Raw genomic sequence first — 23,316 nt, forward strand, 5'->3', positions numbered from 1 at the left:
TGGCACGCTTGGGAAGCTCGTGAGTTTGCTATTGCAGCTGCTAGAGGTATACCAGATCGCAGTTACTCTAAAATACCAGCATATTTGCATATGATTAAAGAAGCAAATCCTGGTACGCATACTCACTACGAAACTAATGAGAAGGGAAGATTCATGTATCTATTTATGTCATTTGGGCAATCAGTTAGAGGATTCTACAATGCAATGCGAAGGGTGATTGTCGTTGACGGAACTTTTCTGAAAAATAAATACAAAGGGACACTTCTTGTTGCTACTGCTGTAGATGGTAACTCTAATTTGTATCCGATTGCATTTGGGGTTGTTGATTCAGAGAATGACGATTCATGGGGGTGGTTCTTCAGACAGTTGAAAGTGGTTATTGCTGATTGTCAAGATCTAGCTTTTGTCTCAGATAGAAATGCGTCTATTTCTAAAGCTATTGGGACTGTCTACCCTCGATCAGCACATGGAATTTGCATTCATCACTTATTGACCAATGTGGTCTCATTTTTCAAGACAAAAGGATTGACTGCGTTGGTGGAAAAGGCTTCACGGGCATATAGGTACACTGAATTTCAAGAACGTATCACCGAAATTTTGATATGAGTCCTGAGCTTGGAAGATATCTACGGGAGGCTGATGTGCGCAAATGGGCTCGTTCTCTCTTCCCTGGCTCCAGGTATGACATTAGGACCACGAACCCTGCAGAGTCTATAAATTCAGTTCTTAGAATACCTAGAGAATATCCGGTTATTCCTTTGCTTGATAGTATAAGAGAACTGTTGACTCGATGGTTCTATGAGCGTCGCTTGTTAAGCTCAAAGCATGTAGATCCTTTAACCGCTAAGGTGGAGAGAAAGATTGATAGGAGAATTGTGAAGGCAAAAGGATTCCAGGTTTACAAGGTTGACAACTTCAGATCGGTTGTAAAAGGAGACATATATGATTGTCATGTTGATTTGGAAAGAAGAACATGCACATGTGGTAAGTATGATATAGGAAAAATTCCTTGCCGACACGCCATTCCTGCAATTTATTCACGAGGTATGGAAGTATAAACACATGAATACTTGAGAATTATTTATTTTCGGGATTTTCATCATATAGACTTCATATTGATCAAGTTTTTTTGAGATTGACAGGTATGGAAGTGCACAGATTCACTGACGCCTTATACAGCACTGCAGCGTGGAGAACCGCCTATGCAAATTCCATTAATCCAATAGCAGTTCTAGAGTCTGAATGGAATGTCCCTGCTGAGGTTAAACTTGCAAAGGTTTTACCACCAAAGACAAGAAAGAGTGCTGGTCGACCAGTAAAGAGAAGGTATGAATCAGTAGAAGACAAGATCGCATCTTCTCAAGGATCAAGGAAGAATAAAAAGCATAAGTGCAGCCGTTGTGGAACTGAAGGACACAAGAGAGGAACATGCGATTTACCCATCTAGTTTGTTATGTGTCTGCATCTGTCTCTGTTTTTTTTCTTATTGCTTTTGAAACTATTTGATCTTCTGTTTAAGAACCTATTTGACAATTTGGTATTTGCTAAACTATAGAGACAAATCGATTTATTCTAGTAACAACCAAAGTATTTGCAAAATAATTCGTTTCAGTAGATGATGATCACCTCGAAATAACAAGAAACATGGTCTTAACTTCTTTGAAAAAAAGAAACAACAAGTTGAGGAAGCACATAAAAGTAGTTGTGCGCGAAGTCGCTGCCTTTGTTGAACATCATGCATAGATATGGTACAAGAAGACCATCACCAAACAACACACAAACAAAGCTTTTATGCCCCTTAGTTCCCTAATGCATTCCGAGGTCTTCTCTTCGTAATGGCACATTGCATCTTCCATCTCTTGAATTCTACTCTCATGGCGTGTCATCATGGCCTCACCAGCTCTCACTGATTTCTGAAACTCGGAATTGTCAACGAGTAACACGTCAAACAGGTCTTGGAAGTCTTCAATCTCCTCAACAACTGACTTGTCAGTCCATTTGAACAAGTGGGTTTTGTCCTTCATCAGTAACATCCAATACACAATTAGATTGACTAATTCTACTCTCATCGGACAACAAGGAGACAGTTATATGATAACACGACTAACCTTCTGAGATCCCAAAGGACAACAATGAAATAATCTTCCCGGATTTTGAATTGTTTTTGAAGTGAAACGATTCACTGCCTCACCGCAATTGCATCTTGTGGGAATTCCCCGTTGTTTCGCGAGGCGATCTCTTGTAGTGGATGAAGAATTTACTGAAGACATGAGGGAGTCGATCTCCAACTTTTCGCCGCTGCAATCTCTCTGTCGAGGAAGAATGAGGAAGAAAAGTGATTAGGTCAAAAAAATAACCAAAACTACGTCGTTTCATACTCCCATAACGCGTATTCTAGCTAAGGCAGAGCAGAAAAAAGTCACTAAATTTATCGATAACACCACAAGAACTTTGTCTTTGAACCCTCTAAATTAGTGTTTAAACATCTATCAAACATAGTGGACGGACGTACTTAGATAGTGACCAATGTACAATAATCAATAAATAGGTGTGTGTTTGAGGCGTTGGATTAATTTGTACTTTGGTTTTAGTTAAGGGTTTGGTTAGAGTATGTCTACGGTTATGGTTTTAGAGTTTGTTTAGGGTTAAGGGTTTGACTATGAATTACGGATTTAGGGTTTGTTTAGGGTATGATTAAGAATCATTATTGTATTATGGTTTTAGGGTTTGGTTAGGGTATGTCTATGGTTATGGTTTTAGTTAAGGGTTTGTTTAGGGTTTGGGTCCTCAGGTTTTATGATTTTGTAGCACACAATTCTTTATAGGGTTGTTTCATAATTTATACAAAATCAAATCTAGAGTTGTTTCTTAATTCAAATCAAATACCAAAGCCAAAGTTGTTTTCTAATTCTAACAAACCAAACTACTAAAATCACAGTTAATCAATCATCCTCGAGGTCAAAGACCTCAGACCTCTCCCATGGTGAAGGCACATATCGTGTCATAACCTCAGCAAAGATGGGGTCGTGTGCAGCCTCCCATAAGTCCACTCCAATCTTCTGTCTACAACCCATAATGATTTCATCATCCACTAAACTGACGTCAAGACCAAGCAGCGAGCATTCCAAGTGCTTCAGAGCGTATGCACCGCAATCACAACAACTTTTGTTCAATCTCAACTTCATAGGCACATCCACGATAGAATATGATGAGAGGAGTAGCTGCTTCTGTCTTTCTTGTGGTGCAACGGACTTCACTATCCTAGGAATGATAGCAGCAAACTTCTCAACGTACTGTCTGTTCTTTCCCCGACCGCAATCAAAGACTTCCACTTTTCTTTCAATGATGTTTACACAGACACCAACCCAGTGATTACCTGCGTTCGAGTCCACAAAAATATGTAAACGAAGAAATGTATACTAGGATGTAAAAAGAACTGAATGGTTACCATTTACAAACAGAGGAAAGTAGAGTCGATCAACATCAACACCCCAAACTAGATCAGTCTGCCCATGAGATGGAAGCTCTCCTCTGCCGTACCCAAGAAGGAAATCAGGCAATTGATAGGCTTTTTTGTTTGGTAAAAACTTCTTGTATGCAGCGTCTACTTGGAGGCAAAACATAGCACTCATGAAAGCAACACGGCGAGGGGCCCAACGATTCAATGTAGTGTTCACACGCCATATAAACATAACCGCATCCATCTCCTAAAAATTTACAATGAAAGTTAAGTAATATAGCATATAAGAAGTATTAGGAAGATAAATTCACTAAAGGTTAGTACAAGATTCATTACCTCGTTTCCAAGCCATTTTCCAGCACTTACTACTCTTGTAGCTACAGACAAATTAAAGCATGTAGGACCAATTGTTAAAGGTATAGGCTTTAATGCCCATTCCGTGAATCCTTTCCATGACTCTTCGGAGATATAATAAAGTGACGCCTGCGGAGAAGCATCTTCTGGCAATGGTGAATCGCTAAGCTGAAGTCCATGACCTTTTCTTTTGCACCATTTCTCCCACTGTGACGGCGGTGGAGCTGTATTCATCTCTGTCTTTTCTTTCTTTACTGGATTATCCACTGAACCTCGGACCGAAGTCATTGGAGTCCACCAGTCTTCTTCTTTTTTGTCCTGAGATGGATCAAAGCCTGGCACATACGACGTCTGAGAAAGCCCTTCAACCCCTTGCGTACCTATCCCGCGACCCATATCATCTGCTTCACTATAATTCACATCGAATGTAGTCTCGGAACCATCCTGTTATGTCACGACAAATAAGCAATAATTGAGACACCAAAATACATTATCATTACATAATTATTTTACATAAAAGTTCCAGACCATTACATAAGTTCAAACAAGACACTTACAAACCAAGGACACTTACACACCAAGCACACATACAAACCGAGACCTTATAAAGTACAACAAAATTCAGGCCGATAACTTAGATGCCAATAAAACAAACAGACACGCAAACCACGAACTTAAACAAGACAAAATAACATTGAAGAGGATGGTGAAGACTAGTGTTTGTTTACCCCGCGTGTGGACCTCCTCAACGGTGCCTGGCTCGTCGATGGCTTTGTCGGTGAAGGCTCTCCAAGCTCAACTTCAACGCTGGCTTCCTTACGTGATTGTTTAAGCTCTGTCCGCATCTGCTCAAATGTCTCGGCCATCTGTTTCTGTATCCTTTGTTCCATTCCAGAGAAGTTGTGCTCAAACAACTGTGTCATAAAAGCCTTCATGTCTTCATTAAAAGGAGCTTGCTTTGCACCACTTGCGAGAACCTTATGCTTTCTCTTCTCCATACCACGATCGGGAAGCCTCTTTTTACCCCTCTTTGATCTAGAACCAACGTTTTTTGATCCTTTCGGAGTCTGAAAGTCGTCATCACTCTCGGCTGCTTCAACATTCACGCTTGCTTCATCATTCACAGCTGATTCGTCATCGAGAGATAAAGAAATCACTTCATTTTCTTCAGTTTCCCAAACATGCTCACTAAAATCATGCCCCTTCTTTATCATCTCCATCAGAACATTGATTCTATCATCCTCCACATCATCATCTCTGCGAAACGCCTGAGCTTTGACAACATCATAATTTCCTGTCCATGAGATGTATGGGTAGATGTCATCCTACACAAGAAAGGGAAATACAGTTAGATACTAAATACTCATTTCAAACCGGAAGGAATCGTCATAAATAGATAAAATTACCTTGGGTGTAATAATCTCCTCCAAGCGAATGATCTCCTCATATGACACCTTCGCAGCTCCCATCCAGTTTATGCATCTAGGACCGTCCTTGAAACCCTTATCCAGCTTTTTTCCACAAAGCTTCCCAATTTTTGGTACCGCTTCCATTGCCCAAATCTGCAAGGCGTATGAGAAGCCATCCAAGACATAGCTAGTGGTCTTTTCCTTCAGTTGGGAACGATTTTTGGCTATTGATTTGCAGAGAAGGTCATAAGCAGCAACTCCCCAAGGATACCTTCGAACTCTGTCAAGATCCATGACCACCGCGATGTACTTCAGGGGGATATTAGCCTTCTCATCTCTCGCCAATACCACACAAAGAATGATCGCCAAGTAGACAAGACGTATGCGATCTGCATTCCTCCACTTCTTTACAGCTTCCTTGTCCTTAGTCCACAGGTTGAAGAGTGTAATTGTTCCATCTTTTCTCCTCAAAACCTTGCTCCAGAAACCACCATCATATTTCCACTCTTCAAACTCCTCAAGCGAGATATGAGTATCGCATTCAAACCCGGTTACGGCGTGGAACTCTTGCAATGAGAATCGAAGCGGTCTCCTCGCAAAGACAAACCATAGCTCGTGCTGTAAGAAAGTCACCAGCTCCCTACACAAGAAGCTGTGTATCACCCTGGCAGAGTATCCAAGACCATTCTCATGGAGCTTAAAAATCTGATGAAAAACCGGGTCTTTCTTCACGACATCCAACTCCTTTGGCAGCCACGCTTGGAACTTTCGGATTATGTAGTCGATCCTGCAGTTGTTGTTGATCTGAGTAACTCGGGGCTCCTCGCCCTCCTTAAAAAGCCTCTTCGGTAGCTCCTCAGACATAGCTACAAACCGTGACAAAATTGTTAGTTCAACATGTAAAGGTTTCAATATCATCACACAAATAATGATGTATAAGATGTTTAACCAATCCGTGAAACAAAATTAGTTTAAGAAACACGCCAAATCGTTTTTTAAAAAAATCGAGCTTTAATGGAAGAACACTTCGATTTTGTTTAATATGAGAATCTATAGATGTAATCCAATACCTTATGTGAAGAATTGTGAGATTGAGAAGCGAAATTGATGGAAGAACACTTCAAAAATCGATTTGACCCAACGAAGAGGAAGAACGATTCGCAGCCGTTGTGTCTTCAGTGAGATCGAAAAGGATGGTGACGGAGACGAGAGTAGAGACCACGGGCTGATGAAACACCGACGAAGAACAGAGCTTCTCACCGTTGAACCCTAAATCGCCGTGGGAGAGCGACGACTCTACGACGGAGAAGACAAGGAGAAAGAGGAATTAGGTTTATGGCATCCCGCGTCTCCCTTTTTCCCATTTAGTGTTTTTTTTTTTTTAATTTTTATAGATTTTAATTTTAACATTAAAACGACTTTTTTTTAATTTTTATAGATTTTAATTTTAACATTAAAACGAAAATTATTATAATTTATAATTTAAATTCAACATAATTGGTAAATTAAGGGTACTTTGGTATTTTACAAGATCTAAAATCCTATTTTCCTAAAATATCTTCAAATCCTAATGTGACAAATCCAAGTTCAAAGTGTGCTATTTATCCAATTTTCCCTTAATTATATACGAAACTATAAACCGACAGTTCAATCTTTTTTTTTTCTACCCTAAAACCTCGACGGCTTTCTAAGGGTTTATATCACCTCTCCCACTTTCAAACTCCGATTAAACTCCGGCGAGAAGCAATTAATTGTTAAACCCTTATTGTATCCGTGCTTGCAGAAGTCAGCAGCAATGGCTCAAACTCAAACCACAGAGGTTTTGTTACGTTTTCACTTTTATGGCGTTCAAGTTCTGTTTTTTTAATTTCTTCCTTGATGGTTATAATTTATGTTCTCGAGCTTTTGGTTTCTCCAGGGAGCTTCCCAAGTCGTTAAGTCCGTTAGATTTAGCTTCATGACAGAACAAGATGTCCGAAACCATAGTGTTCTGAAAGTTACCAATCCCGTCTACTCGATACCGTTGAGAGACCTGTCCCTGGTGGTCTCTATGATCCTCTTATGGGTCCGCTGGATGATAAAACACCGTAAAGACTTCTTCGTTTAACGTAATTTTTGTATAAAGACTTGATTTTTATATCATTATTTGACTGTTAAAGCTGGCTCTCCATGAATCTCTCGTAATGCAGTTGTAAAACATGTAGCCGGATCAGTCTATTTTGCCCAGGACATTGTGGGCATATCGAGCTTGTCTATCCTATTTACCACCCTTTGCTCTTCAATCTTCTTTACACCTTTTTGCAAAGGACTTGTTTCTTTTGTCATCACTTTATGAAATGGAGTGAGGTAAGCTAATATATATATAATAATAATAAGTTTGATCAATGTTTAAGAAATATCTAGGTAGTAATTATGAGCTTTATAAGGAATTATTGCTTAGATGAATGCCTTAACCGTTTTTTTTAACGTATATACCAATCTTTAAAAACTGTTCTAATTAATGGGGAGACCAGACCCTAAGAGCAGGTCCATCAGTGGATCTTAAGCATGGGATCTTTAGAAAAAAACATTAAAAATAAATGAAAAAAGCTAATTAAGCTTGGGACCGCCTCTAATTATGGCATTTTAAGAGAGGGTAAGGATCCCTTACGTGGAAGCGTGGTATTGGACCGTAATTTTTTGTGTCTCTCTCTTCGACGGGGTTTCGACGAAACCAAAGCTTGTCCTCTCTTTTGAACTGTCCGACTTCTCTCTCACTCCATCTTCTCTCTCGACGTCGCCGGCTTCTCTTTCCCTTCGTCGCCGGCTTCTCTTTCCCTCCGCCGTGTGTCTGACTAGGTTTTATGTCTCGATCGGTCCTCCTTCTCCGTCTCGCCGTCTTCTCTGTCGCTCTGTCCCATTGTGTTCTCCGTGAAGCGGTGATCTCTTCAGTCCCAATTCCTCGACGAAGCTGATCTTCCGCCAGCTCTTCCAGAAGGAGTCCTCCCCTTTTACGGATCTTCTCCTCGCCGTCTCTCATCTGTAAGTGTATATATTTTTCATGTAAAATATATATTGCGATTTGTTTTTTTTTTCTGAAATTGTTGTGATCTCACTGTTTTCTCGGCAAAGGTGGGATCGTTATGACAGTTTTTTTACGATTTTGTGTGTGTTTGATCCTTGTTTAGATCAGAGTAATGGTTTAGAATCTTTTGTCGGTTTGATCCATGTTTGATTGTTTTCTCGCAAACATGACACATGATTCATGAGATTGATGTATGGAACCGTATTGAACTAATTTTACCTCTAATTGGAATGTGGTTCTCTCGGATCACAGTAAAATTGACACACATTTTATTCTGTTCTTGTGTGTGTTTCATTCGATATAGTTTTCTCTAAATTGACATACATTTTGCTCTGTTCTTAATGGTTCTAATCTCACTTTTAAATATTTTGTTCTCTGATAGGTTTTAAACACAGTAGCGAGAACTTCTCTGCTTGATGGTCCTCTCAAGCAACTCAACAAAGGTTCGTGTGGTCCTTTGCTTAGTTAGTGTATTTAATTTTTGAACATTTAGTTTAGCCTTTGCTTAGTCTTGATTCTTTTTTTGTGGAAGGAGGCTCTCGTATAGCGCCATTTACAGTGAAACGAGATGCCAATAACCACAGCAGAGACAACAACGATGAGGTAATGTGGCATAACTTTACTTAGTTTTTAGGTTTAGTTTGCTTGAGTTGGTTGCACCGGTTTAATGTAGGTTCAATGCAATGATAGATTTGATGGAGTTGTAATTCAAGTCTGATAGATTTGAGTCGCTTTTAATGCTTTGTTAGATAGGTTTGTAATTTAATGGAATTAAGTCTGATGGTGTTTGTTAGTTGGGTTGATGTGATTAACGTTTGGTGGTTGTGGTAGTAAAGGGACTTTAATTCCCTTTTCAAATCTATCTAACTTGTTTCAACAAGTTAAATCCTTAATAAAAGCTGTCTAACTTGGTTCAACAAGTTAATTCCTTCTTCTTTGTATCTCCTTCTTCTTCGTATTCCTTCTCCTTTGTATCTCCTGCTTCTTGCTATGGATCCTTTTAGCCTAGATTGTAGCTTTCAAAATCTCTTAAACAACCAACACCGAAACACCTCCTTCTCCTTTGTGTCTGCTTAAATCCCTAGTGTAGGACTCTCTGCCTTGAATGAAGAGGTTGAGGCTGTGTCTGACCGCAAAGAGAGGCGCAAATGGTCTCCAACAGAGGATGTTGTGCTGATAAGCGCATGGCTGAACACCTCCAAAGATGCAGTGGTCGGGAATGACCAGAAAGCAATGGCCTTTTAGAAACGCATTGCTGCATACTTTGGTGCGAGTCCTAAGATGGCTGGTATTCAGAAGAGAGAGGGAATGCACTGTAAACAGAGGTGGCCCAAGATTAACGAGGGGGTATGTAAGTTCGTTGGATGTTATGAAGCGGCAACAAAACAGAGACCGAGTGGACAGAACGAGGATGACGTTTTGAAGATGGCTCACGAGATTTTCTTCAATGATTACAAGTCCAAGTTCACCATGGAGCACACATGGTTGGAGCTTCGCCATGACCAGAAGTGGTGTGGAACACAAACTACTAAAGATAAAGTTCAATCCAAGAGGAGGAAGTTAGACGATCTATCGGCTCAGTCATCAACTTCTGTTGCAGGAGATGATGAAGCAATGGCTCGGCCAGATGGTGTTAAAGCTGCAAAGGCTAGAGGAAAAAAAGGTGTGAGTAAGCCAGCGTCTCTGGAAGAAGAAGGAAAGGAGTTCAAGAGTATCTGGGAGATTAAACAGAGAGACTTTGATTTCAAAGATAAGCTTAACAAGCAGAAATTGCTTGATAGTCTAATTGCCAAGACTGAGCCACTTTCGGAACTAGAAATAGCTTTGAAAAATAAGCTTATAACCGACATGTTGGCAATCTAGTATGATGGTCTTTGTTTCTCTTTAGTAGCGGTTAATGTTTCTCTTCAGTAGCGGTCTTTGTTTCTTTCTGTATCAGTCTTTGATGTTGTCTTGTTGTGTAAAATATTTGATGTTGTCTCCTCTGATCAGTCTTTGATGTTGTCTTGTTGTGTAAAATATTTCCCTTAATGTAATCAGTGTTGTTTCTCTTGGTTCCATGAATATTTGATGGTGTTTCCTCGTTTGATGTTTCTTTTTATGTTTGTATTGTCTTTGTTGCTGTCGCAGTGTTTGATGTTTGCATTGCCTTTATGTTTGTGTTGCAGAAGCTCGTGAAAAAAGAAGACACAAGTCTCAAGTCTCAAGTCTCGTGACAGAAGAATCCGAAAGTCTCAAGTCTCAGTTCTCGTGACACAATTCTGAAGTCTCAGTTCTCGTGACACAAGTCTCAGTTCTCGTGACACAAGTCTCAAGTTTCAGTTCTCGTGACACAAGATGCCGCTAGTCTCGTGACAAGTCTCATTTCTTGTTGTTGGTTGTGACACAAGAAGACAATGTATTTTCATATATTGTTGTTGTCACTCTTTATATATTGAACCAAAACCGAGATTGTAGCTTTCATTCTCAATGCTTCTTTCAAAACCTCGAGAGAGAGCAACTCATTCTCAACTCATTCTCACTGCTTCTTTTAATTACAAAGTCGAGAGCTTCTTTAAATTACAAAACCAAATCAAAAACCCTTGATTCTTTCTTTTTCTTCTCCAAATAAATGAAACCCAAAATACAACTTTCTTTTTTATTCCTCTCCAAATAATCAAGATATTGTTCACATTTCTTTCTTCACAATTTTATAATGGCGTCTTCTTCTTCAAACAATTTCGATGCTTTCGATGATGAAATGGATGAAAAATTCGATCAAATTTTTGATCAACACTACGAACATCTCCTCAGTCGTCATGAGAATCGCCAAGAAGGTTCAAGGTCAAAGAAGAAACGAGCCTACATTGAAAGACAACGAGAACAAGGACACATGCAGTTATGGAACGATTATTTTAGTGAAGATGCAACATATCCTTCTCATATGTTTCGACACCGGTTTCGAATGAACAAGCCCTTGTTCATGCGTATTGTTGAACGACTCTCCGCTGAAATCCCATACTTTCAACAAAAAAGAGATGCTACTGGAAGGTTGGATCACTCTCCGTTACAAAAGGCAACGGCAGCAATTCGTATGATGGCATATGGTTGCCCAGCTGATGCGGTAAAACCTCCGACTTGGTGAGTCCACCGCGCTTTTATGCTTGGAACATTTTGTTGAAGGAATCATAGATTTATTTGGAGATGAGTATCTAAGAAGCCCGACGCCAGAAGATCTTCAACGACTACTCGATATTGGCGAGATACGCGGATTTCCCAGGATGATAGGAAGCATCGATTGTATGCATTGGGAGTGGAAGAATTGTCCAACCGCATGGAAAGGTCAATATACACGTGGATCGGGAAAGCCAACAATTGTTTTAGAGGCGGTAGCTTCACAAGATCTTTGGATATGGCATGCCTTTTTTGGACCTCCAGGTACATTAAACGATATTAATGTTCTTGATCGATCACCGGTTTTTGATGATATATTACAAGGTGGAGCTCCAAAAGTTAATTACATTGTCAATGGACACGAATACCATTTGGCTTACTATCTCACAGATGGTATTTATCCAAAATGGGCAACTTTTGTACAATCTATTCCACTTCCGCAAGGTCTGAATGCATCCTTATTCGCTACACATCAAGAAGCTGTGCGTAAAGATGTCGAGCGTGCTTTTGGGGTCTTGCAAGCTCGATTTGCCACAGTCAAAAATCCGGCTCTTTTGTGGGATAAAATAAAAATTGGTAAGATAATGAGAGCATGTATCATTCTACATAATATGATCGTAGAAGACGAACGAGATGGGTACACTCAGTTTGATGTATCAGTTTTCGCACAACCGGAATCAAACCGAAGTTCCCATGTGGATTTCACGTATTCTACAGATATGCCTTCAAATCTCGGCAATATGATGAGCATGCGGAATCGAGTTCATGATAAAACAATACATCAACAATTGAAAGCTGATTTGGTTGAGCATATTTGGCAAAAAATTGGAACAAATCAAGATTTCGACTAATTGGCTTTTTCTCGTTTTCAATTTGTATTTGTATTTTTCATATGTTTTATGTTTCAATTTGTATTTGTATTTTTCATATGTTTCTAATTAAAAAAAATAAAAAAATAAAAATTAAGAACTCCTATGGGGTTCTCCCATTGGAGAAAGAAAAAATTAATTCCAATACCCAAGATTCTTAACTAATCAAATCACCATAAAACCCACTAATTTAATCATTAGAATCCCTAATGGGTTCTAATGGATGGAGTTGGTCTAATGGGGTTCTTATAACATGATTTGACACTTTTCTGCTAAGAGAAATATCTTATATTTCTTATTTAAGATACGTTTCTTGTTTTTTAGTTAAAAACTATTTTTTTAATTCCTAATTACACTAAGATACCGTCCCTAAGAGACCCCATTGATCATGGTCTTAAGCCCGATTTGCCACCTAGACAAATACCTAGTTGTCTTCTATACTGATTTTTATAACACTGAGTTTGATAATAGTTGTCTGCGTTTGCTAATTTGATTCATGTTACTTTCTCTTTGTTGTTGCTTTTTAAGGTTGACGGATGTGTTTCTCAGTTGAAAGTCATCATTAAAGGAGATATAGTTGCTGCTAAGCAGTTTGGTTCTGAAGCCACGGAATCATCAGAAGAGTGTGAAGATTCTGACATTAGAAAGCAGAGGTGGACATCTTTTCAGTTTGCTGAAGTCACTGACCTCTTGAAAAAAACTCTGGGGCTGAAATCATGGAAGTGTGAATATTGCGGAGTAAAAGCTGTTAAACTAGAGAAGCCTATCTTCGGATGGGTTCGCAAGGTACGTCCTCTTGAAAGTTGTTCTGAAGTAAATGTTTTTATAGTCTTGATTTATTCCTTTTAATCCTGATGCTTGCTCTGTAGTCTAGAGTGCGTGAGAGACATGCCTTAGGAAGTATGCTTAGTCTAGTGCCATCAATGTTTGTATACTCCTGTTTTTTTTTCTCTAAGGAATAATAACTTTCACAACCGGTTTTGGCATTTGACAATAAAATGCCTTTGCAATGCTTTTATGTAACACTTGCCATTTCTGTTGTATTATTTCCTTGACATTTTATTGGGTTTGAAGACTCTACTCAGCCTTTTAAGCCAGCCACATATAAGGACCTTATGTCTTATTTTAATAGATTCTTGTTGGGTTCCTTCTAGATGGAGGAAATCCATTGGGTTTGGTTGGTGATAACCAAACTTGAAAGTTGGGCCATTGGTATTAGTCCATGAGATTAGTATTGGGCCTTGGAGGTTCTTAGGGTTAGTGAGACACATATATATAGTCTCTTGACCTAATTTTTTATGTAGAGACTTACAAGAATCAAAAAGACAAAAGAGAGAAAAGAGGGAAGGAGGCAGAATTTCGTCTAGGTTTGTCAATGCAGATTTGGAGGGTCAAACGGATCCTGATCGGGCTGATATTTTGTGGGAAGCTTTTTCAGTCAGTGAGTTAAAGGTTCACCGAATGGATTTAGATTTCAACGGTTGGATCTTCTGTTATCTGGGTTTTAGTGAAGCTGGTCGTCACAGTTCTTCAGCAGTGCTGTCTTGAGTGTTTGGTAAATCCGACGGTGAGATCTTCTCTGATTGAGCTAACATTTGGCAGAGGTGTTGTGAACTGGTTTATCTTGGATTTGTATGGTGGGATTAGTCTCTGGTTGCCGTAATCCTTGTGAGCTGAGGTCGTTTGGTTTCTGCTGGTTTTGAAGCTTTGTGTTGCTCTCTTGTTGTTGTTGTTCTTGTGTTGGAGATAGCTCTTTGTAGCTTGAGTCTCTGTTCTGTTCAGGTTGTTGAACAGAGAGGATGTGGTTGTACTCACATACATTTATATAGTGGATTGTTGAGTGGACTACGGTCCTGTGGTTTTTCCTTCTCACATCGAGGAGGTTTTCCACGTAAAAAGTGCTTGTCTCATTTAGTTATTGCTTATATTATATCCTGCTATCGTCGAAGTATTTTTCTCTCAGATTCTCACAAGGTCAGGGGAAACACGATTGCTACATTCCGCTGCGCCTCGTGTCCGCTTTCCCCAACAAAGTGGTATCAGAGCTTCTGGTTTTAGAGCTTTGGGTTTGATAACTTTGGGTTATTGTTGATTGTGAGAATGATGGAAAATACGAGCAGGATGATAAGCTTGAATAGTGCTAACTATCATCTATGGAAGGGCAAGATGGAGGATTTGCTCTTTGTTAAAGAATTCCATGTTCCAGTCTTCGAGGAGAAGAAACCTGAGAAGAAGACGGATGAAGAGTAGAAGCTGCTGCATCGCAAAGTGTGTGGGTTGATAAGGCAGTGGTTAGATGATAATGTGTTGCATCATATTGAGACTGAGACAGATGCTCGTTCTTTGTGGAAGAAGCTGGAGCAGTTGTATGCTAGGAAGACCGGAAACAACAAGATGTACATGATCAAGAAGTTGATTGAGCTGAGGTATCAGGAGGGAACTCCGATGACGGATCACTTGAATGCGTTTCAGGGATTGCTCAACAAGCTGTCTGATATGGGCATCAGGTTTGATGATGAGATTCACGGTCTGTGACTTCTCGGTACTTTACCGGATTCTTGGGAGGTTTTCAGGATGTCTCTTTGTAACTCCGCGCCAGAAGGTGTTATTTCGATAGATTCAGTGAAGAACAATGTTCTTAATGAGGAAGCAAGAAGGCAGTCGAATGCTAGTAGTTCGCGTTCAGATGTCTTTGTTACTGAGTCAAGGGGGAGGAGTTCGAGTAGAGATCCCAAGAGAGACAAGAACAGGAGCAGGAGCAAATCTAATAAATTTACTAACATGAAGTGCTATTTCTGTCACAAGAAAGGGCACATGAAGAAGGATTGCTAGAAGTTGAAAAACAAACAGCAAGGTAATCAAGAAGAAAAGGTGGATCGGGTGACTGTCACCGAAGATCAGTTTCTCATTCTTCTTGAGGGTGATGCCATTAATGTCGCATGCCAAGACATGTAACATCACAGCGGGATTTGTTTTCTACCTATACTACGGGTAATTATGGTTCCGTGAAGATGGGAAATGATGCAATGGCTCAAGTTGCTGGCATTGGCGATATATGCTTGGAGACTAGTCTTGGGACTAGGTTGGTGCTTAAGGATGTTAAGCATGTTCCTGATATTAGGATGAATCTGATATCGACGGGAAGACTTGATGATGAGGGTTATTTCAGTTTGCACGGTGGTGGTAAATGGAAGCTCTCTCGCGATTCTTTGATTGTGGCTCGAGGTGAGAAGTCATCATCCTTCTATTGGATGCAGACTAAGGTCTCCAAAGACGCTGTTAATGCGGTGGAGAATGATGGTGCCATGGAGTTATGGCATAAGAGACTCGGTCACATGAGTGAGAAGGGAATGTCTGTGTTGTCTAAGAATGAGGTGATTCTAGGAATCTCTGGTTTGCACCTGCAGAAGTGTTCGCATTGCTTTGCGGGAAAACAACACAGAGTGTCTTTCAAGTCTTCTGCGCCTTCTAGGAAACCCGAGGTACTGGATTTGGTACATTCAGATGTGTGTGCTCCAATGAGGACAAGATCTCTTGGCGGCGCATCATATTTTGTGACTTTCTTTAATGATCATTCAAGGAAGTTGTGGGTATTTCCTATGAGGACGCAGGATCAGGTGTTGGGATATTTCAAGCATTTTGTGGCGTTGGTTGAGAGACAAACGGGGAAGAAGCTGAAGTGTATCCGCAGTGATAATGGTGGAGAATATTCTGGACCATTTGATGCTTATTGCAAAGAGCATGGGATAAGGCATCAGTTCACGCCACCTAAGACTCCACAGTTGAATGGGTTGACTGAAAGGATGAATAGGACGATTGTCGAGAGGATGAGATGTTTGATCTCACAGTCAGGCTTATCGATGACTTTCTGGGGAGAAGCTTTGAACACGGTGGTTCATGTACTGAATTTGTCACCGAGTGCTCCATTGGATGGTGATATTCCAGAGAGGGTTTGGACTGGTAAGGATGTCTCTTACAGTCACTTGAGGGTCTTTGGGTGTAAGGCATTTGTTCATATTCCCAAGGATGAGAGATCGAAACTTGAGATGAAGTCACGGCAGTGTGTGTTCATCGGTTATGGTTAGGATGAGTTCGGGTACAGATTTTATGATCCCATTGAAAGGAAGCTCGTAAGGAGCAGAGATGTTGTGTTCATGGAAGATCAAACGATTAAGGACATTGACAAGTCCAAAATTCCAGCTCAGGTTTATGAGAGTTTGATTGATTTAGAGGCTACTCCTTCTACATCGGTCCACGGTGAGGTTGAGGTTGAGGTTCAGGATAATACACCCAGTGCAGATGCTCCCACACATGAAGATGGTAGTGGTGATCATGGTGACGATCATGGTGAGACACCAGCTGCTGAGAACCAACCTATTGTTGTAAGAAGATCTGAGAGAGCTCTTAAACCGTCGACAAGGTATGATCCTAGTGAGTATGTATTACTTACTGATGGGGGAGAGCCTGAAAGCTATGATGAAGCTTTGGAGGATGAACACAAGGATATGTGGTTTGGAGCCATGGATGAGGAGATGAATTCTTTTGAGGAGAACCATACTTTTGAGTTGGTGGAATTGCCTAAGGGCAAGAAGGCTCTGCTTAATAAGTGGGTGTACAGAATTAAGCATGAGGACGACAATTTGCCACCTCGACACAAGGCTAGATTGGTTGTGAAAGGCTACAGCCAAAAGAAGGGAATTGATTATGATGAAATCTTTTCTCCTGTTGTGAAGATGTCATCCATTCGGGTTGTGCTTGGATTGGCAGCGAGCCTTGATCTAGAGGTTGAGCAAATGAATGTAAAGACTGCTTTTCTCCATGGTGATTTGGAGGAAGAGATCTACATGGAACAACCGGAAGGCTATGTGAAAAAGGGCAAAGCAAATTTGGTTTGCCGCTTGAAGAAAAGCCTTTATGGATTGAAGCAAGCACCAAGACAGTGGTACATGAAGTTCAAGTCTGTTATGGGGGAGCATGGTTATGCAGAGACTGATTCAGACCATTGTGTATTTGTGAAGGTGTTTGGTGAGGATGATTTATCATCTTGTTGCTGTATGTCGATGATATGTTGATTGTGGGCAGGAACATGGACAAAATTAAGGAGCTGAAAGAGCAGCTCAGTGAGTCCTTTGCCATGAAAGATATGGGTCCAGCGAAACAGATTCTTGGTATGAGAATTGTTCGAGATAGAGGTGAGAAGCTGATTCACTTATCTCAGGAGAAGTACATTGAAAAAGTACTTAATCGGTTTCACATGGACAAGTCTAAAGTGTTGAGTACTCCTCTTGCTCCACACTTAAGACTGAGCAGTCAACAAAGTCCGAAGACATATGCAGAGAAGGAAGATATGGAGAAGGTTCCATATGCTTCTGCAGTGGGTAGTTTGATGTATGCCATGGTCTGTACAAGACCGGATTTAGCTTACGCCGTTGGAGTTGTCAGCAGGTTTATCTCCAATCCAGGAAGAGAACATTGGAATGCTGTGAAGTGGATTTTGAGATATCTCATAGGGACTTCTGATCTGAAGATTACATTTGGGGGTAAGAAGCCTTTACTGGTCAGTTTCACTGATTCTGACATGTCTGGAGATGTTGATTCTAGCAAGTCTACTTCGGGTTACTTGGTAACATTTGCGGGTGGAGCTGTGGCATGGCAGTCAAGGCTGCAAAAGTGCGTTGCACTATCTACCACTGAGGCAGAGTTCATTGCTGCAACTGAAGCTTGTAAAGAGTTGTTGTGGATGAAGAACTTCTGTGAAGAGATCGGTTTCAAGCAAGAAAAGTATGTGTTGCTTTGTGATAGTCAAAGCGCCATCTGTCTCGGGAAGAACTCTACATTTCATTCGAAATCAAAACACATTCAGAGGAGGTATCATTAGATACCAGATGTGGTTGCTTCTAAGGAAGTGGAACTTGAGAAAGTTTATACGGATGATAATGGAGCTGATTTGATGACAAAGTCTTTGCCGAGGGGGAAGCTTGAAGTATTCCGAGGGATAGCCGGAATGGCTGTTTCCTCCACCTAGTCGGAGGGGGAGTTTGTTGGGTTCCTTCTAGATGGAGGAAACCCATTGGGTTTGGTTGGTGATAACCAAACTTGGAAGTTGGGCCATTGGTATTAGTCCATGAGATTAGTGTTGGGCCTTGGAGGTTCTTAGGGTTAGTGAGACACATATATATAGTCTCTTGACCTAATTTTTTTTATGTAGAGACTTACAAGAATCAAAAAGACAAAAGAGAGAAAAGAGGGAAAGAGGCAGAATTTCGTCTGGGTTTGTCAAGGCAAATTTAGAGGGTCAAACGGATCCTGATCGGGCTGATATTTTGTGGGAAGCTTCTCCAGTCAGTGAGTTAAAGGTTCACCGAAGGGATTTAGATTTCAACGGTTGGATCTTCTGTTGTCTGGGTTTTAGTGAAGCTGGTCGTCACAGTTCTTCAGCAGTGCTGTCTTGAGTGTTTGGTAAATCCGACGGTGAGATCTTCTCTGATTGAGCTGAAATTTGGCAGCGGTGTTGTTGACTGGTTTATCTTGGATTTGTACGGTGAGATTAGTCTCTGGTTGCAGGAATCCTTGTGAGCTGAGGTCTTTTGGTTTCTGCTGGTTTTGAAGCTTTGTGTTGCTCTTTTCTTGTTGTTGTTCTTGTGTTGGAGATAGCTCTTTGTAGCTTGAGTCTCTGTTCTGTTCAGGTTGTTGAACAGGGAGGATGTGGTTGTACTCACATACATTTATATAGTGGATTGTTGAGTGGACTACGGTTCCGTGGTTTTTCCTTCTCACATCGAGGAAGTTTTCCACGTAAAAAGTGCTTGTCTCATTTAGTTATTGCTTATATTATATTCTGCTATCGTCGAAGTATTTTTCTCTCAGATTCTCACAAGGTCAAGGGAAACACGATTGCTACATTCCGCTGCGCCTCGTGTCCGCTTTCCCCAACAATTCTGTGTACTCTAGAGGATATACTGTTTACCTACTTCTGTTGTTTGTTCCTTAAACATCTTATTAGTGAATCTAGGTCCAGCATGCGTCTGATTTTTATTTGCTTTCCAGTTCTCTACATTATGCTCCTCTTTGATATCAGAAAGCTGCGATATTCCTATCTATAACATTATTTCTAATCAGGAGGAGAAGAAAGCGACAGACAATGGAGATAATGTAATTCGAGGGATTAAGGCAAAGAATTCCGAAAACATTGTAGAAAGTGATGATGACAGTGCTATCGATGAACAATCAGAAGTTGAAGATGAAGGTGCTAAAAAGAAAAGAGGAAAATCTTCGAAAGCAGCTAAAGAGTTTAAAGAACACAAGAAAAAGACTAAAATAAACGTTTTGCCTAGTGAGGTTTGTTTTTTTTATTATGTTCTGACTTTATATTTAGGCACGACCAGAATTTTAAAAGGTTTATAATGTCTTTGGCTATTATTACACTTGTTTCAGGTCAGGGAAATCTTAAAAGATTTGTGGAGAAATCACCCTGAGTTTTGCTCCTTTATTGGTGATCTTTGGCAGAGTGGATCTGAAAAAAATGACTACGCTATGTTCTTTTTGGAGAGTATTCTTGTGCCTCCTACTAAATTTAGACCTCCAACAAAAGAAGGCGATAACGTAAGTAGTTCTTTACTTTCATTGTTCTATTAAATTTCATTTCCATTACAGTTAACTCATGTGATACCATTCTGTTTCTTACAGGTTATGGAACATCCTCAAACCGTAGGGCTAAATAAGGTCTTAGAATCCAATATAGCCCTTGGGAATGCCCGTACTAACCAATTAGAGAAATCGAAAATAGTTTCTAGATGGATGGATCTCCAAGAATCAGTCAATGTCTTGTTTGATAGCAAAACTTCATCAGGTTAGCTTCTAGCTTATTCACTTGTTTTAGGTGCATCTGTTACAAAGAGTTTCCTTATTCTTTTCTAGCTATGTCTAGCAACTGGCTTCCCCACTTGACGACTGACTAGTAAAATGGATTGTTTCCTTCACAGTTAAAAGTCAGAGAGAGCAGGGAACTGGAATATGTCAAGTGCTGGAGAAGAAAGAGGGTCTATTTCGGCAAAAAATGATGGGAAAGAGAGTGAATCATGCGTGCAGATCTGTGATATCTCCAGATCCTTATATCGCTGTCAATGACATTGGCATTCCTCCTTGTTTTGCTTTGAAATTGACTTATCCTGAGGTATGATCTATTATCTTCCAGTTTTGGTTGCTTCACTATGTGGAGATGACTAGTGGCAACGCTTGGATGCAGTGGCGGAGCTAGAGTTTCACTTCACAGGGGTCATAATTGTTTTATCACAGCTAGAATGGTTATATTTGAGTTTTGAACTCAACACATGGGGTCAAAAAGAGATTTTCTAACCAGTTTACCAAAGCAAAAATAGTGGATATTAGCCTAAATTTAAATTTTAAATATTTCATAGGGTCAATTAATCCCCCTACCTACAATGAATGTGGCTCCACCACTGCTTAGATGTACAAAGATATATGTCCAACCTGTAGTGTAACTTTATGTTTGTTTGTTTTTTTTTCCGGTGCAGAGGGTGACTCCTTGGAATGTTGAAAAGTTAAGGAAGGCTATCATTAATGGACCAGACATTCATCCGGGAGCAACACAATACTCTGACAAAGTATCTACAGTGAAGCTGCCTTCTAGCAGAAAAGCACGAATAGCAATTGCAAACAAGTTATTTTCCTCACGAGGAGTCACTACACAACTTGGGAAAACATGTGATATCGAATTTGAATGTAAAATTGTCTATCGACATATGCAAGATGGTGACGTCGTCCTTGTGAATCGTCAGGTGTGGGCACATACTGTTCTATTTCATTAGAGCATCATCATCCCACATACCCAATTAGGGTCTCTTATTTATTTTTTAATATTTTTAACCAATAAATATGTGTTAAGAGACTCTGTTAAGAGACCCGATCATTTATGTCCTCCATTGCAAGTCTCTTGTTTAAGTGTTCTTAAAAAAAGTTATTAAATATTTTTTATTAAAATTATAAATTTTTTTATTAAATAAAACATAGTAAAAGAGATTGAAATGAATGAGAGGAACAACAAAGCGTTTTGACCTGAAGTGTGTGTATCTGCCTGTTTCTTTTGCTTGATCTTCTTATCGCTAATCATCTTTTGTCTGGTCTCATAAAACCTGAAATCATCAAGTATACATGTCTTGCTCATATACTCCTTGTATATCTTTATTATTCTTAATCCATCTTCCACATTCACCCAACAACAAAACCATGACCGCTATGTCTCATAAAAATTCAAGACGGGTTTAAAAAGGGAGGGAAGTATAGTGAACCTCTTGAGTGTCTCTGCCATTGGTGACAGTCTTGTTCTCGTTTGATTCTGTAAACATAGAAGTAAACCGAACAAAAGTGTTGGTCGTTTAAAATACCAAAATTACTTTTTTTTTTTTGGTTGAACTATAACTTTTGTTCTTTGGTGTTGGTGGACAAGATGAGCACATAAAGAGTAAGGGGGAGAAGATGATTAGTTAACTGACTCGTTGAACTTTAACCAGAGTAAAGCAACAAGTCAAAAACATAAAACCGACACGAAGTTGAAGGTTGCCAGCGAACAGAGCAACATAGGTTTATCTTCAGTCACACTAGCCGAAATTTAACCAAAAACTAAGAGCTTCAAATACAAGACATGTGACTTTAACTAAAAAGCTAAAACGACATTTTTATCATTGTTCAGTCGAATAGAAGCTGAGACGAAGCGGACGTTGTAGCTACAGATGCCAACACCTTGAGCATCTGATACTTCTCTCCCAAATCAGTAGAATCTGGAGAGAATGTAGCTGTCTTCAAACAAGCAGTATAATTATCAGTCAATGTCAAAAATATAATCATCAGGAAACTAAACCGGATAAAAGCAGTAGATTCTAGAGAGAACATACATTGCTGAGTTTGAGAAGTCGCAGTTTAGGGGAATCTTGGAGCATACAAGTAAGAAGATCCCACCAGCCTTCGGTGAAAGTGTACAAGTCCAGATGAACAAGCTGATTGAAGATCATACCAGAAGGATGCACAACCTGTATTATTATTTTTTCATATACAAGAGACATAGAGGAATAGCAAGAGTTTGAATTTACAAGATTCAACTGATTAGTTATTACCTCTGAAAATGATAAATATAGCGAAAGGCAGTGGACAGAAGTAAGAGCCTTTAGAAACTTTTGGGTCACTCCAGTAGTAATGCAAACGGAAGCCTCCACCAACGCAGGCATATTCTCCATATGACGGAGGTCGTAAGCTACAGAATCTGTAATTTAAGGTACTTCTGGAAGGACAATTCATTACCCAAATAAAAAAACGATCGTAAGACCTCGCCTAACTTTGATTAATCGAATAAAAAGGGAATAAGTCTAGCTACTAAAAATCAAAGATCCAAGCGAATTAAGATCGTCCAGGATCCAATGGTTAATCATCGATCACAATATATGATTACAAATCAGCATAGCTCGGAGAAAAAACAAAAACAATCTGAGATTTCGATCGAGAGAGACCTTTCTGTGGCGGGCATTAAGCTCCTTGGATACGACGGCCCATCTCCGGCCAGTAACCATCACTGCTTTGCCTTTGTCCATTCGCTTTAGTTTTTCGATCCAAGAGACAGAGATGAATAGCGAAGCAGCAGAAGAAGGAGAAGGAGAAGATGAAGACGAAGAAGAAAAGGAGAAGAACAACCAAACACACAACACTTGTCTCAAAAGACGGTATCTTCTTTCTCCTAAATAAGATACGTTTCCTTTTAATTATGCTAATTTTCTTTTTTTTTTTAATTCAGTTAATGCTAAGAGACGGGAGTTGCATACCCCGTTAATGATGCTCTTAATATTGCCTATGTATATTATATTATTTCTCAAGTTTTGTTAGGTCTTTTACTAAGCGATTTTGGAAATGTTTATTTACTTAACAACTTTTATTTGGTGTCATGGTAGCCAACATTACATAAACCTAGTATAATGGCTCACATAGTCCGTGTTCTTGAGG

At 39.8% G+C, this 23,316-nt stretch overlaps 4 protein-coding genes across 9 annotated transcripts; 2 read left to right on the forward strand and 2 right to left on the reverse strand.

The window, feature by feature from the left end:
- The first annotated feature begins 602 nt into the window (after window positions 1-602).
- LOC106407928 lies at window positions 603-1,447 on the forward strand. The gene is made up of 2 exons (XM_022704356.1): window positions 603-984; window positions 1,143-1,447. The coding sequence occupies exons 1-2, from the start codon at window positions 603-605 to the stop codon at window positions 1,445-1,447; spliced, it is 687 nt and encodes a 228-aa protein (XP_022560077.1).
- LOC106407929 lies at window positions 1,217-13,825 on the reverse strand. Its single transcript, XM_022704085.2, has 2 exons — window positions 5,221-13,825; window positions 1,217-5,139 (listed from the first exon to the last, which is right to left on the reverse strand). Exons 1-2 carry the CDS (start codon window positions 6,139-6,141, stop codon window positions 4,528-4,530), a joined length of 1,533 nt encoding a protein of 510 aa, XP_022559806.2. The 5' UTR covers window positions 6,142-13,825; the 3' UTR covers window positions 1,217-4,527.
- LOC125588450 (glutathione S-transferase T2-like) lies at window positions 9,569-10,150 on the forward strand. The gene has a single exon (XM_048759793.1). It carries the CDS (start codon window positions 9,569-9,571, stop codon window positions 10,148-10,150), a length of 582 nt encoding a protein of 193 aa, XP_048615750.1.
- Window positions 13,826-21,791: 7,966 nt separating the features above from the next.
- LOC106407189 (F-box/FBD/LRR-repeat protein At4g26340) lies at window positions 21,792-23,042 on the reverse strand. 6 transcript variants are annotated; one of them, XR_001281670.3, is made up of 4 exons: window positions 22,830-23,038; window positions 22,440-22,603; window positions 22,221-22,355; window positions 21,792-22,121 (listed from the first exon to the last, which is right to left on the reverse strand). XR_001281670.3 is itself a non-coding variant. In XM_013848006.3 (4 exons), exons 2-4 carry the CDS (start codon window positions 22,557-22,559, stop codon window positions 22,015-22,017), a joined length of 333 nt encoding a protein of 110 aa, XP_013703460.1. In that variant the 5' UTR covers window positions 22,560-22,603; window positions 22,830-23,042; the 3' UTR covers window positions 21,792-22,014. The 6 variants fall into 6 exon arrangements, 5 of the variants coding, with proteins under 5 accessions (XP_013703460.1, XP_013703457.1, XP_048616841.1 ...); XM_013848006.3 differs by having other exon boundaries at window positions 21,792-22,125; window positions 22,221-22,322; window positions 22,830-23,042; XM_013848003.3 differs by having other exon boundaries at window positions 21,792-22,125; window positions 22,830-23,039.
- Window positions 23,043-23,316: the final 274 nt, after the last annotated feature.

The sequence above is a fragment of the Brassica napus genome, chromosome C6 (genome assembly GCF_020379485.1).
Source record: "Brassica napus cultivar Da-Ae chromosome C6, Da-Ae, whole genome shotgun sequence".
In the NCBI taxonomy this organism is placed as follows: domain Eukaryota; kingdom Viridiplantae; phylum Streptophyta; class Magnoliopsida; order Brassicales; family Brassicaceae; genus Brassica; species Brassica napus.